We start from the raw sequence: 14,593 nt of genomic DNA on the forward strand, positions 1-14,593 counted from the left end.
TACTCGAGCATACAAATTTATTTTTACTTGCTCTATAGAGCAATTTTAGCTTCGTGCCAAAAAAAATGTACAATGACGGTGAAATTCAAAAAATTGGTTTTCATCAAACCGCCATTAAACCGCCCTCTTTTTAATTTAGTTAAAATCCCTTTTAACGGACACCTCCCATATAATTTTTTTTTCAAAGTATTCCAATTTCTTTAAAAACTGCTTCAACGATTTTGATTAAATTTTATGTACCTAGGTAATGGTCCCAGAAATTTTAATGACAAAAAAAAAAAAAATCGGATAGAGGTGTTTTTTTTTTTTTTGTATTTTTAAAAAAATTACAATTCTTTGTGTTAAAAATCTTGTATTTGATCAAAGGCTGAAACAATTTAATTAAAATTAAACTTTACTGACAGATATAATTTTTATCATTTTTAAGAATAAAATGTATTTTAATTTTCACAAAAAAAAAAAAAAATTGGAAAAAACAAACAAAATCGATGTTTTTGCCAAAACGGATTTTACTACCATAGGTACTAGAACTATACAAAAACAAGTACGTGTGACCCAGTCTTCAATTTTATTTCAATTTCAATTTTACGTTCTTAAAAGTGATCGATGACCATATTCAATTGATAACAAAAAAAAATAGTACCTACAATTTTAAGACTTCAATTCCACTTCAATATAAATTTTCTTCAAAATACTTTTTATTACAACAACAAAAAAAAGAAAAACGAAAAACCTAAGTGCATCATCCATCAATCTGAGGTTTTGGTTCATGTCTTATCCTCTTATCCATAAACCCTTACCACAGCATCGTTACAACCGATTAAACTTTATTCTTCCTTGTTACTTTGGATGAGCAAACGAAAAAAAAAAAATTACATGGGTCAAATCGATAAATTCAACAAAATTTAAACTTGGAACTTTTTTTTTTTCATCTTCTCAAGAAATCTTTCCTTCAAGTAAAAGATAAAAAAAGATAACTTACCGGTTCGTCATTTATAAACCACTGTAAATGTGACGCTGGATGTGATTTTCCTGATGTACAATTCAGATTAAGCGTATCGCCAATTTGATATTGAAATTGCTGACCTTTGATATGTGGCCCATCGCGTGGAAGATCTAAAATTAAAAAAAAATAGAAAAATTTGATTAAGAGTTTAATTTTAGACAATTTTATGATTCAGAAAAAAAGTCATTTCAAACAATGAAGTTTTTGAAATTATTTTTAGAATTTTCTAAACAAATTTGTTTTGAATGTTTAAATTGTTGAGATTGGTGAAACTATTTATCCTTCAAAGGAATAACAAAATAACTTCATAAATAAATAAATTGATAGGTACTTTATTGTATTGTTTTCAAAAATACCACTTTTGGCAAACAAACAAGTCCCTAATTTTTATAGAAATGCCTATTTATTTAGAAATAATAACCTTAAACAAAATCAAATCAAATAAAACAGGTAGTTTTGAATTTCAAAATTCAAAATTCGAAATAAAACCAACTTCCACCCAGAATTGAATTTCATCTAATTGGTAAATAAGTTCTTGAAGAATTTCCATACATAACAAAATTTATTCTTGATAAGGAAGCCTCTTTTCCACAAAATTGTAACCAAAGTATTGCAAATTCATTAAGTAATTTGAAATATACTGATAAACCAAACCTATATTTAGGTAAATATTATCAACTTGAATTGAATTTTCGAAAATATTTACCAAAAATATGAATGAACTATTTGTATAGAAAATTGAATTATGAACTACACTACCATTGCGAGTGCCTATGTGGTCTTATATCCTGAGCAATAAGTAAATTAGAAATTGTGTTTGTTCCTTTTCAAATAAATATGCAAGAACATGGAAGAAATTTCAAAATCAATATTTTGATGGTTAGATGGTAAATAAAAAAGCAATTCGTATCGGCTTTACTATTTTTGTTATTTTATTAAAGCTAACAAGATGCACGAGCTGGTCGAACGCAGTTTCTCTTGTGGTTCAAAGAGGGGGATGAATGTTCCCCTTTTTGTAATTTGTTAATATATTTTGAAAAAGTTTTCCAAGAATAAAAATTGCCCTATACAATGAGCCACAAGCGTCAAATTTATCGATTAAGACTGTACAAAAATCTTCATATTTGGCACTTACTGGAAACTGGACATTGTTTGGGGACAATTTCCTTAATATTCCCACTAAATAACTGAAAAGATAGAAATTTTATTTTATTTAAATTAGGGTAGCGACATTGTCTTGGTTTTGATATCACTTGATTAAGGATATACCTATTATAAATTAATTCTGACTCTTAAATAGCTTTTAAAGGATAATAATATTAGTTTCCTAAATAAAGGGTGTCTCCGCTACAAAAGAAAACCATATGGGCTTCTGAAGTAATTCTATAAGTCGAAAAATTTATTTTCTCTGAATTTATTTTCATGAACCGAAAAACTTATTTTTTCTGAACATGCAGTTAACATTATAAAGCACTTTTTCATATCAAAATGAGAATATTTCAATTTTCAAAAAAAAAAAGAGGTTGTCTGTAAAGCCGGTTTACGGACGATGATTTTACGTGATAACGTCGTCAGAAAACAGGTTGTGTGCTTTTGTTGAAAATGAGTCAATTGAAGCGTTTACTTATTTCAAACAATCATAATTTACAAGAAAAAGCTAAAAAAAAATACCTTTTTTATTTTCTCATTATATTAATTTTTTTTTATTTTAAAAGCTTACAAATTATGCAATTTAAAAGCCAAGTATTTCTCCTTAAGAATAAAACCATTTTTAAATTTTTACAATGCGCAAAAAGTATAAAAATAATTTATTGAAAACAATTATTTTCATCAAAAAAAGCAAAAAAAACATGAATTTGTATCTTCTCACGTCATATAAACAATTTAATACCATCTGAAAGCTTTTCTTAGCTCAAAATTAATATATCGATCAGGTCTAAAATTTCATTAAAAAAAGCAAAAAAACGTTTATTTTTATGTTCTCAGGCTATGGAATCAATTTATTTGTTTGACAACCTTTAAAAAAATATATACCATGTGAAAGCATATTATTTAACCTTTCAAATGAAGTATCAACTTCATTTCAAAGATGCCTACAAGAGAAGTTAGAATTTTTTAAAGTCAACCATGTCGAATTTCCAGACTGAGATTTCGGTACTTCCCACACTGGTGGCTGTTCGGGGGGCAACAGATCTCCACTGGTGTTTTGAGGTTTTTCGCAAGTTTCTTGATTTAACATTGTGTAGCTTGTAGTTAGTCTACCGTTATGTGTGATATACTAAATGAAAGGTAATTGTATCAGGATAGGTAGAAATTGTATCAGGATGCTCGTAAATAGTTTAATAAAATTTCTATCTGCTCTTGGTCAAAAGTTATAACCTGTTGAATTCTAAAATTTTATTTTACCGTTATCTCAAAATTGTGTTTACGAAAATGATTGAAACTTCGCACACATTTAGTCGTGGTCATGGTCTATCATTACTCCACATGCTTTATTCCTGTATCTATTAAAGAAAAAAAGATAAAAATAAAAAACGATGAAAATCGGTTAAAAACGATTAAAAAACGTGTTTTTTAAAAATCTGTTTCTTCCGTTATTCAGTCAAAACTCACTTAACGTGTATGCATAAGGCTTCATGTCCTATAAGTTTGAAGAAAAAAAGCTAAAAATCAAAAATTACCCCTAAAAAACAAGGTGTTTTTCAAAAATTCATATTTCGAAACGCAGAGTGTTGGAAAAAAATCCGTATCAAACGCCTAATTTTTTTTCCCTCATCTTTCACCTGGCTTCTTTAGAATTTTCAAAAAAAATTTTCCCTACCCAAAATAATCATTTTGTCATAGCCCCAACACGTGTAGGTACAACGTTCAAACAAAACGTTATAGCTTAGTTTCAAAATTGTTTAGAATTTTTTCTTATATGCAGTTATTCTTAAATTAATCTCATCTATCTATAGCAAAACAAATCAATTCTCTACGACTTCGCGTTTAGATTTTAGAGCAAATTTCATCTTTCCGTTTTACCCCTGTTTACCCTATTAAATGACGGAATTTTTAAAAATCCTTCAAATGTATTTAACTTTAGGTTATTATCTTTCAAATAAGCTATAGAAGATTTTTGTATCTCTAATAGTTTATTTTTAATTTTTAATTGAAATTTTTGCCGCACTGCTAAAAATTTCAAGTGGAACGTTAGAAAATGGCGTCACTTTTCGTGGTGGCTGCCATAGTTCATCGATTTATAAGACGTTATCACGTCAAAAAAAAAAAAAAAATTTAAATTTGTTGACCAGTGTTCTTAATATAGGTACTCCGCTCAGATTTATACTGTTTTTTTTTTTAAAGGCAACTTGAAATTTTTTCGAGAAAAAAATGATGAAAATTCTGTATACAAAATATTGCACACTCACTTGTTTCTCTGGAAAAAAAAAAAAAAATGTATACATAAATTATCCACTTTCTGAAATATCATAAAAGTTCTTCACATTTTATAGTTTCGCAAGTAAAAATGGTCAATTCAAAAATGTTGAACATTGTTGACCTAAAAGCTTAAAACATATGAAAACGAGAATTAAAGCTCAGTAATGTCGATAAATCCAGACATTTTTAAATTACTTTTTTGTTTTTTTTTTTTTTAATTTGTAGAAGACTATTAAAAATGTTGAATTTATTTTACATTAAAGGAATACAATTAAAAAGAAAATAAAAAGTTGTAAAATAATGAAAATAATTTTTTATTGCCATGTAATTTATGCCAATCTGAGTCAATTTAAATTTACTTTAGGAACAAAAACAAAATTGCATATTTTCTTCTCCCTTGCCATATATTTATTGAAATCTCATTCCATGAATAAAATATTTAAATTTTTATTTAAAAACAGTGTCAATTCCTAAAAGTAAAAGAATTCCATATAAAAGGCATAAAACACTTGTTCAGCTATTTTAACTACAATTTTATATATATCATATAAATGAAAACAATTTCTGATTACATAATGTAACCAGAAGTTACATCTGCATTACAATATCAAAGTCAACGAAAAAAAAAACATCCTCTCAAACAAAAATTACAAAACCCACAACATGGCTATGAAGTGCAATCTTGCTTTCAAAAAATTAAACTGAAAAAAAAAAAAACACATCTCCAACATTTATTCCACCCGTATGGAAAAAAAAATGGACACCAAGGACATGAGCTCTAGAGCTGTACAAGCTGTAACGTTTTTATTCTTCGTTTGACAGAAAAACAAAAATCTGTTCACTGTCAGTAGTGTGCTGTCACCATTGCTCTTGCTATACTGGTGTTACTGCTGCAGACAAACATGCATTTCCGTTCACAGAAATGATATGTTTTTTTTTCTGTTTAATTTTTGTTTTTGTTCACGAAATGGAATGTATCATGACTCCTTTTATATATCCCAATGTGGTCCTACGACGAAAGGATTTTTTCGGAAAAAAAAAATTATAATATTTTAAATGTATTTTTGTGTAAGTCAACATAGAATGACATTTTTTAATAAATCTTTCAATCTTTTGTTGGATGTGTTAAGTTTTCTAGAAATGTGTTTTTAATAAAACAGAAAAAATTTGAATTCAAAGTTTTTTTTTTTAATTTTTATTAAAAATATTGTTTATGGGTTTAAATTTTTGTCTTAAATTATTTTTACTTTGGAAAATCCGATTAAAAAAAATCTACCTTCAAAAACGTTTCTGAGAAAATTTAAAGCACATGTTAATAAGAAATAGATGTTAACCTAGCCTTACGCTGCCGTTGCTGACCCCTTCCTTTGAAGGTGATATACAAATTTTGTTAAAATAAAATGTTTCTGAAAGTTTTCTGATTTTTAAAATTATAAAATTGAAATCTTAAGCCTGAAATATTATTTTCTGGTCCAGGTACCTGCCTTAACTATATGTAATAGGATATAATAAAATTACAATACTATTTTCAAAACCGACTATAATTATTTTGATTAATTCATTGTGTACATAAATTGTGACAAATAAGGTGGTAGGTACTTCCAGAGACAAAAAACTTTTTTTTAAACATTTATAGCGATACATATCAAAGAACCGTTTTCATCATTTCATACACTAACCCGAAAAGTATTCAGCCGTTTTCAAAGAAATTATTTAAAAGCTTTAATAACCGTAAAATAATTAAAATTTTCGTAACAGATTCGTGGATTTTTTTTAAAAAGGTACACTAGGGCGTTCGTTATTTAGTATTTTTTCGGGAATCAAGTTCCTGAGTGGAAAAATTGTTTCTAAATAATAAAAAAAAATCCCCTAATTTTTTCAGATTTTTATTTTGACGCTAGATGGCGCCCCAAAAGGGTTAAAGTTTTTATGTTGACTTATTAGGCAATTTTTTTTAGATATAACCTAAATGTAAAAATTTTTGATGGATTCTTATACCTTTTCAAAAAGGTATAAACCATTTTTTTAGGACTAGGGGTTTAGTCAGGACATGTATGTATTAAAACAACTATAAGAGTAGCATGAAAAATAAAATAAAACCCAAAAAAGACATGCATGTCCTGACTAGTCCTAGTAAAATGGTTTATACCTTTTTGAAAAGGGTGTTTAATATACAGAATAGAACCTCATCAAAAATTTTTACATTTAGGCTATATCTAAAAAAATGGCCTAATAAGTCAACATATACCTATTTCAAATGAGAAAAAACTTTAACCATCTTGGGGGCGATATCTAGCGTTAAAATAAAAAAACTGAAAAAATTAGGGTTTTTTTTTTATTATTTAGAAACAGTTTTTCCACTTAGAAACTTGATTTAAAAAAAAAAACGAACACCCTGATGTACACAGAATACACAAAGTTCTTAAAAATATTTTTGGTGTTTTTTGAGGGGTTACTTGAGTTATACGGTATCATAAGAGAATATTAATTTTGTTAATTTTTTAAACATGGTGAAAACTTTTCTTTTGTTATAAAAACTAAGTATCTAAGGAGTATGCAAAATTTTCTTGAGTGAAAGGGTGTTTTTTTTTTTAAGAAAGGATACAATTCAGAATAAGTACCTACCACAAATACTAGAACAAAAATGGTACCCCAATGCAAATTGGTAAAAATATTTCAGCAGTCTAAATTTGCGATATTGTTTTTTTTTATATGAATTAAGAATTAAATGAGTCTATAAATTTTTTCATGTGAAAGGGTGTTTCTTTAGGTGTACAGAAAATGTGGTAATATTGAAAAAAAACAAACTAATAATTTTGGTACCCCATTGAAATTCAGCAATTATGTTACTTTTGAAATTAAAAATAAGAATCTTAAGTGTCTATAAAAATATAATGGTTAAAAGGGTGTTTTTTTAGTAAAACAAAAATTGATAAAATTTGATAAAAATGTTGCATTTAGGATAGAAAGCAAAAATAAAGAGTATTCATACAAAAAATTTGGGATTCATTTTACATTTTTTTTATGACAAATTGAACGTTTATACTAAAGTTCTTAGGCGTTATACACGAATCATTTGGTTTTTGGGATCAATTACTGTCTCTTGGAGAAAAAAAACACCCTTCACCCAATTTTTGTATCGACTCTTTTGATCTTTGGTGCTTATTCCAAATGCAATTTTTTTGCCAAATTTCACGAGGGTAACATTTTTTTATTAATGGCTATTTTACCTGTACTACAAGTCTGGTGAGATAAAACACTAACCTTGGCACACTTATATGAAGCCTTATTGATATATTGAATAAAATAAATTGGCAGAAGCCAAGAAGCCAACCCTCAAGAAAGAGGGTTGTCAGAGTAATTTAACTATAATTTTGTAAGAAAAATCCGAAAAAAAATTGTTACGTCAGCAAAAAGTTACTTTAATAAACATATAAGTTGAAAAAATATTTTAGGTTTGGTTTTCTATGAACAAACTTAAAGTCAGTATCCAAATAGCTCTATGGCGTAACAGAGTTGTTACAAACTACTATTATATTCAGGTTTTTATTTAAATTGATTCTATTACTGCCTTTATTTACCTACCTTTTTGACAAAATAAATCAGGGAAACATTTTAATTTAAAAACCCGAAATAGGTTTTGAAAATAAGTATTATAATAATAAAAAAAAAAATGACAGAAGGTTGTCAGAAGTTATAAGCTTTGTGGTCTTCAAGTCAAAATGAATCAGTAGTCTATTGTTCAACTCATATTCTAAAACCTCCTTAAACTGTTTGACTCTGTATATAATAGACAATATTTTCCATGTCTCTTTATATCGATTTTTTTCTATTTCCTCCAAAAATAAAACACGAACAATTTTCGGATAAATAACTAATTTCTAAAAACAACTCCTACAAAATAAAAAAAAAGACAAACAAAAAAAAAAAAAACAATATAAAACTATGAAGAAAATAAAAAAAAAATATGCTCGTATAAAAATCGTTACAAATCAGTTAAAGGGACTTAGAGATAAAAATCTTAACCACAATTCCCTATATGGATTATTATTATTTTTATTACAGACACACCCATATTATAAACGTAATCTGAAAACAATGGACACAAAAAAACTTGAATACCGTAGCCGTAAAAAAGAATAAAAATAAACAGAAAAAATCGTTTAGGTATAATCGTTTAATAAATAGCTGAGTCTTTAATATAAGAATTTTTGATACCTTATATTCCTATACAAGTTAAGGTTTCTATATAGACTATAAGAGTAGGTAGACATAATCCCTTCTTGGTCCTTCTTGGAATCAAAGAAAATATAAGAACAATAGATTTTTTTTTTTGTTTTTTTTTTATATTGTCCAAGGAATATTGAATACTAACAAAGGACTTAAAAGCATAATATCCATTTCTATAATTGAAAAAGCTCAAAGGATATAAAAGGAGAGTGTTTATGTTTAAAGACCTATTTTTTGTATTATTATTGTGAATATATCCTGGTAATAGTTCAACTTGATTCCTTGTTTTATTTTTTTTATTTAAATTTTATTAAAACATGTTCAAAAGCTATTAATTTGTTAAAAAATTAAACAGAAAACAAACAAGGAATACCTATAAAAAAAAATTAAAAAGAAATGCAAAGTAATTTCATAAAAAGGATCTCCGCCATTGTAATTGGATATGTAGTGTATTGTTGTTGTTGTTATTGTTGTGTGCATGTTGACCCTTTCTAATTGCCATACTCAAGTCTTATATGAACATTTCCTAAGTATAAGCCGATTAAACTGTTTTTTCTTTTTTATTTTTTTCTTTTCCCTGCACAAGAATTAAGCTTGAAAAAAAAAAATAAATAAAAAACAAATTGAAGGCAGCAGGACATTGTTGTTGTTGTTTTTGTGTGTGTAAATGGTGGATTGTTATTGTTATTCAAATCCTTGTGCCAATTAATGGACTTTTCACATTCTGTCAGGGTTATAGCGAAGGTATATACAACAGATATTGAACTTATACTTACATACAATATCCATTCGTCCTTCACCCTGGACAGATGAAAAGTTTGGTGCTTCAGCGGATACTTCACATCGATAGAGTCCAGTCGAATTGAGTGTCAGTCCTCGCAGCAAAACTCGTCTGCTATCTGAATGTTCGTCCTGCAAATTACAAGGATTTTTTTTTACAATTAAATTTAAGTCATTGTAAGGCCATTGAAAAAGTCCTTTAATGTACACACACACATGCATCCTCATCGTTTTTATCGACAAGGATTTAATGTCTGATTCGTATGCTTAAAAAAGGGTCAGTCCAGAGTATTTATAGTGAGGAGAGTATCTTCTCTTAATAATCTCAAAATACTCACATTCTGGAAAAAGGACGATGAATTATGAGAGGATGCTTTTGAGAGGATGCTTTTGAGAAAGGAATGATATCAAACAAAAGCATTTTGCTTAACTTTTTGTTACGCAGGTATTAAGTATACAAAGAAAAACCCTTTTAAGCCACAAAACCAATATATGCATGTTATAGACTGTTATAACGAAATATACGTTTATACTCACAATTACACGTATACCATCAACTGGGAAGCTCTGCTTTTGTGGATCAGATTTTGGAACGAATCGATAGAACTCCTCGTTATCCTTGTACCATTTGACGGCATAAAGAGCTTCACCCTCGTCACTATGTTCAGTACTGTCGATCTCAATGCCACCACCATTGTTATTTGACGTGCTTATACTGCTGCTACTACTTATGCCACTAAACGAATTGTGATGGTCCCGCAGGCGACTTGGCTCATCGTATATTCTGTAGGAAGAGGATGATGCTTGTGTCTGATATTGTTGCGGTTGCAGGGAATATTGTGATTGCTGTTGTTGCTGCTGTTGTTGTTGGTGGTATATTCGGCGATATTGATGTGTCCTTATGCGTCTGTATAAGCCATCATCGGAATCCATATCGATATATGTGTCGCCACTATTGCCTCGTCCGCCATCATTGTTGTTGCTGCCGCTGCTGCTGCTGCTGCCACTATGTCTGAGATTACCATTCAGCATGTTGCTTCCATTCGGTCTACTCAATTCGTACTGACACTCAAGGAATGTGGATTCACCACGTAGTTTGTAGGCGGGTATTGAGACTTTTACTAAGCGGAGACCCGCTAGACCTGGGTAAAAGAGAAAAAAAGGAGGATATTAAAGCGGCTTAATTAATTCCAAAGTGCAGAGTGATGTTGCAAAAAGATATATATATACCCCTTATATCTATAAATAAAATTGTTTATTTTATATAATAATCTGTGAGTGTGTGGGTGTAGAAGAGGGATATAATTTAATAGACAGATAGCCTGTAGGTACGTACATGAATGTTAAATTAACAACGCGTCTGGAATAAATCAGAAGATTTCCATCGATGATGACGATGAAATGCTGAAGGATTTTTCTTTTGATGTTGTTGTGATTGATATAAGCTGTCTGGTACAGGTTTATGTTTATATATTCGTAAATACATATGTGATGTATAAACGAGTTGTGTGCAAGTGGTACGTGTGAGAGCTGTCAGCTATGTAAAGAGCCAGTGGGCTTGAATATTTTATTGTCACAAAATAATACCTGATAAAAAAAAAATTCAGAATTTTTTTTTATTTTCAAGGGAAAAAAGGACCACTGAAAAGAGGCCACTTCAGCAGCATCGACGTAGTCAGTGGGATTAGCTAGCATATTTTGAGAATGAAAGGTTGAAAGCATGATGTGACTGTAAGACTTGGAAGCCCTCCAATTTGATTTCTTGAGTCTTGGTGCCCTGCAAGAATATGAAGGTATGTAAGATTGCGATAAGTATATAAGTTAGGCACTTTCTAAGCTAGCTGACCTCTGCACCCTTTTTTGATTTATTAATATTAACAGCTTTGTTGAGTGTTGGCCAAAATTCTATCAGCACATAAGAAAAGGTTTTGTAGAAGTCGGTTTGAGGCCCCCATTTTTACCAAAAGATAATCTAAAGGTATAGAAGGTTAAGCATGCTTCCCTGACCTATTATTCTAACTTAAAGAACACGGCACTATTGAGAGTATCTATGACTGAAACCACTTTTTTTAAATTTTAGTTTTTGGTGGACACCAAGTTCACAAGTTTGCCTTGGTACGAACCATCTGTAAATTTACCAATTACCAGTGCAAAATTTATTAATTGGCCAAAATACTATTTAGTACCTACCTTAAAAAAAGTCTTTTAGAGTTTTCATAAAAAAAATTTTGGTGAAAGGGTGATTTTTTTGAAGAGACAGTAAAATCTGCAATTGGTCCCAAAAAGCCAATGATTCATTTTCCTATGGTTTTGATGACAAATTAAACATTTATAGATAAGTTCTTATACGTTTTAAGCGAATCATTGGCTTTTTGGGACCAATTACAGATTTTACTGCCTCTTCGAAAAAACACAAATTTTTTTATGAAAACTCTTTATTCTTGCTTTCTATCCCAAAATCAATGTTTTTACCAAATTTCAAAAACACCCTTTTAACCATGATATTTTTATAGACCCTTAAGATTCTTGTTTCTTATCTTAAAAGTAACATAATTACTTAATTTCAATAGGGTACCACTAATATTACTCAAGTATTACATACTTTTTCAAATATACCCATATTTTCTTTACTTCTAAAAAAAACACCCTTTCACATAAAAAAAATTTATAGACTTACATTATTCGTAATTCAAATGGGAAAGAGAACATATTTAATGAATTTTGTAAGGGTACCATTTATGATATTAATTTTATCGGACTTATCGCGGATTTTTCCCTATTTCCCAAAAAAACACCCTTTAACCTAATATATTTGTATAGACTGTTCGGGTTCTTGGTTTCTGTTATAAATGAAACATTTTTATCAATTTTCATTGGTGTAACAATTTTTTCCTAGTTTTTGTGGTAGGTACTAATTCTGAATTTCATCATTTCTAAAAAAAAAACACCCTTTCACTCAAGATAATTTTTTACACTTTATAGATTCTTAATTCTTATACCAACCAAAACATTTACACCATGTTTTTAAAATTAATAAAATTTAAGTCAACTGTTATGATACCTTCCTCACACACAACTTAACCCATCAAAAAAACACCCTTTCACCAAAAATAATTTTAAGAACTTTATAAATCCTTTGTCCCTGCCTTATCTAAAACCGTCATCCCGAATTTTATCAGTGTAGCATGTTTTTCACATGGGTTTCGGTTATATTTTACTTGTTGAAGTTAAAAAAACAAGCACCCTTGTTTTTAATCTGCAATAACTTTTCTTAGAGCAATCGTATTGACTTTATTTTTATGTCATTAGATTCAGCATCAAAAAATACTTTGAAAACATGTGTCATATGATGATATTCGACAAACAATTTTTTTCAGTATATTTTTGACCTTCACCTCCTCCCTCTTGTCCGCGAAAAAACACCCCTCCACTTAATTTATTTTTATAGACTTTTTTGTACTTGGTTCTTATCCCAAAAAAAAACTTTTTGCCAAGTTTCATGAGTGTAACAATTTTTTTTTTTTTTAATGTCTGTACTAATATCAGAGAGCTTAATTATATGATTTTATAAATAAAAGTGAAATTTGCAGTGAAGTAACGCAGTTGTTTGGTTTTGATCACTTTCTGTTTAAACTGTCATAAATATAGAAATATCATTCCAAACATATCGGTGTAGATGTTTTTTTATAATATAGATAAAAGTATAAACATTCTATGTCAACTTAAATATATGAAAATATATTGATTAAAATGTCCATATTTTTTTTTTTTCAAAATTCACTGTCCAAAGGGACATTATTTAATATTAAAATTAAACTATAATAAATAAGCACAATAATTATATTTTATTCCTTGCAACTTGAAATAACGTTATCGTCTGTATAGTAAATTTTTAAATCCCTTATTAAGACTTAATATCTTTTTTAAATAGATTGATTGGTTACCTGCATGATTAATGGGAGTTGAAGGAAAAGCAAAAGCATAAATAATGCTTCTCTTTGTGCTTTGTATTGGATATATTTATACCCTTTTAACTTGTTTTAAACTTTGGATTTAAAAAAAAAAAAATCAAAAAAAAAAAATCCTTTCTTTAGGCCAAATTTCTCAGAACTCTAAACCTACCTTTTTTCCTTCTACTTAATAGCTATACTTACAAAAAGCCACCTAACACAGCAGTTTAAATAGGAAGCATAATACCTAATAAAAGGATATAAAAATGGTTTGCCTTAGATAGCAAAAGGGCTTATTGCCCCCAACAATTCGGTACTTAGGGCAATCGGATAATAATTAATCATCCAGCGGAGGGCTTTGCATCACAACCTAGTACGAACTTTTGTGTTACAAATGCCCCATAATGGATCTCACTCCATCACTCTCTTCTTAATGTGACCATTTTATACCTAACAATACAATAATAACAAAAAAAAAAAGAAAAAAACAAGAACTCATTTTCACTTCTGATCAAAGTAGAAAGCTATACCAAATCACCCACAAGACTGAAAGACCTAAACAAAAAGTTCAAATTTATTTTCTACAACTCTCGGGAACCTAGGTTTGTAGAGTATTTCCCTTTCCTTTTTTTTTACTTTTGCTGATTCTTTGCTTTGAAAGAATCCATAATTCACCTGAATCTACACAATAATAAAAATGGTTCAAATCCATAGAATTCTTAATCAAGGTGATATCCCGCAGCCTTAGGATAGAAAAAAAGCTATATGATGATATGTTCCTCCTATTTATATGTAAGATATATAGGTGCAGAGGTACCCATAGAAATGTATATATGTAATGTACCCCTCCTGAACCATCACCATCATGAGTATGTTCATTCGCTTGATATCGGTCGGTGCGGTGTGTGTGTGTGTAGTAAGGATATGTAGTAACTTCTGTCGTAACTGCCTATTTTCTTATCTCACCCTGAGCCAAGAAAAATAATGGCGTATTCATTTCGATAAAAATCTCCGTTTTCAAAAACAGCAAACAACGTTTAAAAATCTCTATAGAAAAAAGCTATGAAAAGAAGAAAAAGAAGAAGTAGCAACAGAGTAACGGTTAAGGCAAAATGGCAACCAGCAACGGCAACCCATGACAATGCCCCCATTTTGGATATAGATGTTTTCTGTTGTTTGTTGTTGTTGTTGTTTTTGTTTTTGTCAT

The 14,593-nt window shown here is 29.2% G+C and overlaps 1 protein-coding gene across 2 annotated transcripts in view; it reads right to left on the reverse strand.

Annotated features, from left to right (window-relative positions):
* LOC129913084 (uncharacterized) overlaps positions 1 to 14,593 on the reverse strand; it is a 143,358-nt gene that overhangs the window by 28,601 nt on the left and 100,164 nt on the right. For both annotated transcript variants that reach the window (XM_055991532.1, XM_055991531.1), the window contains exons 3-5: positions 9,974 to 10,578; positions 9,433 to 9,568; positions 983 to 1,116 (exon numbers count right to left, since the gene is read on the reverse strand). In XM_055991532.1, the coding sequence (XP_055847507.1) occupies positions 983 to 1,116; positions 9,433 to 9,568; positions 9,974 to 10,578 (875 nt within the window). The remainder of the gene's footprint in view (positions 1 to 982; positions 1,117 to 9,432; positions 9,569 to 9,973; positions 10,579 to 14,593) is intronic.

This window comes from Episyrphus balteatus, chromosome 3 (genome assembly GCF_945859705.1).
Source record: "Episyrphus balteatus chromosome 3, idEpiBalt1.1, whole genome shotgun sequence".
Lineage (NCBI taxonomy): Eukaryota > Metazoa > Arthropoda > Insecta > Diptera > Syrphidae > Episyrphus > Episyrphus balteatus.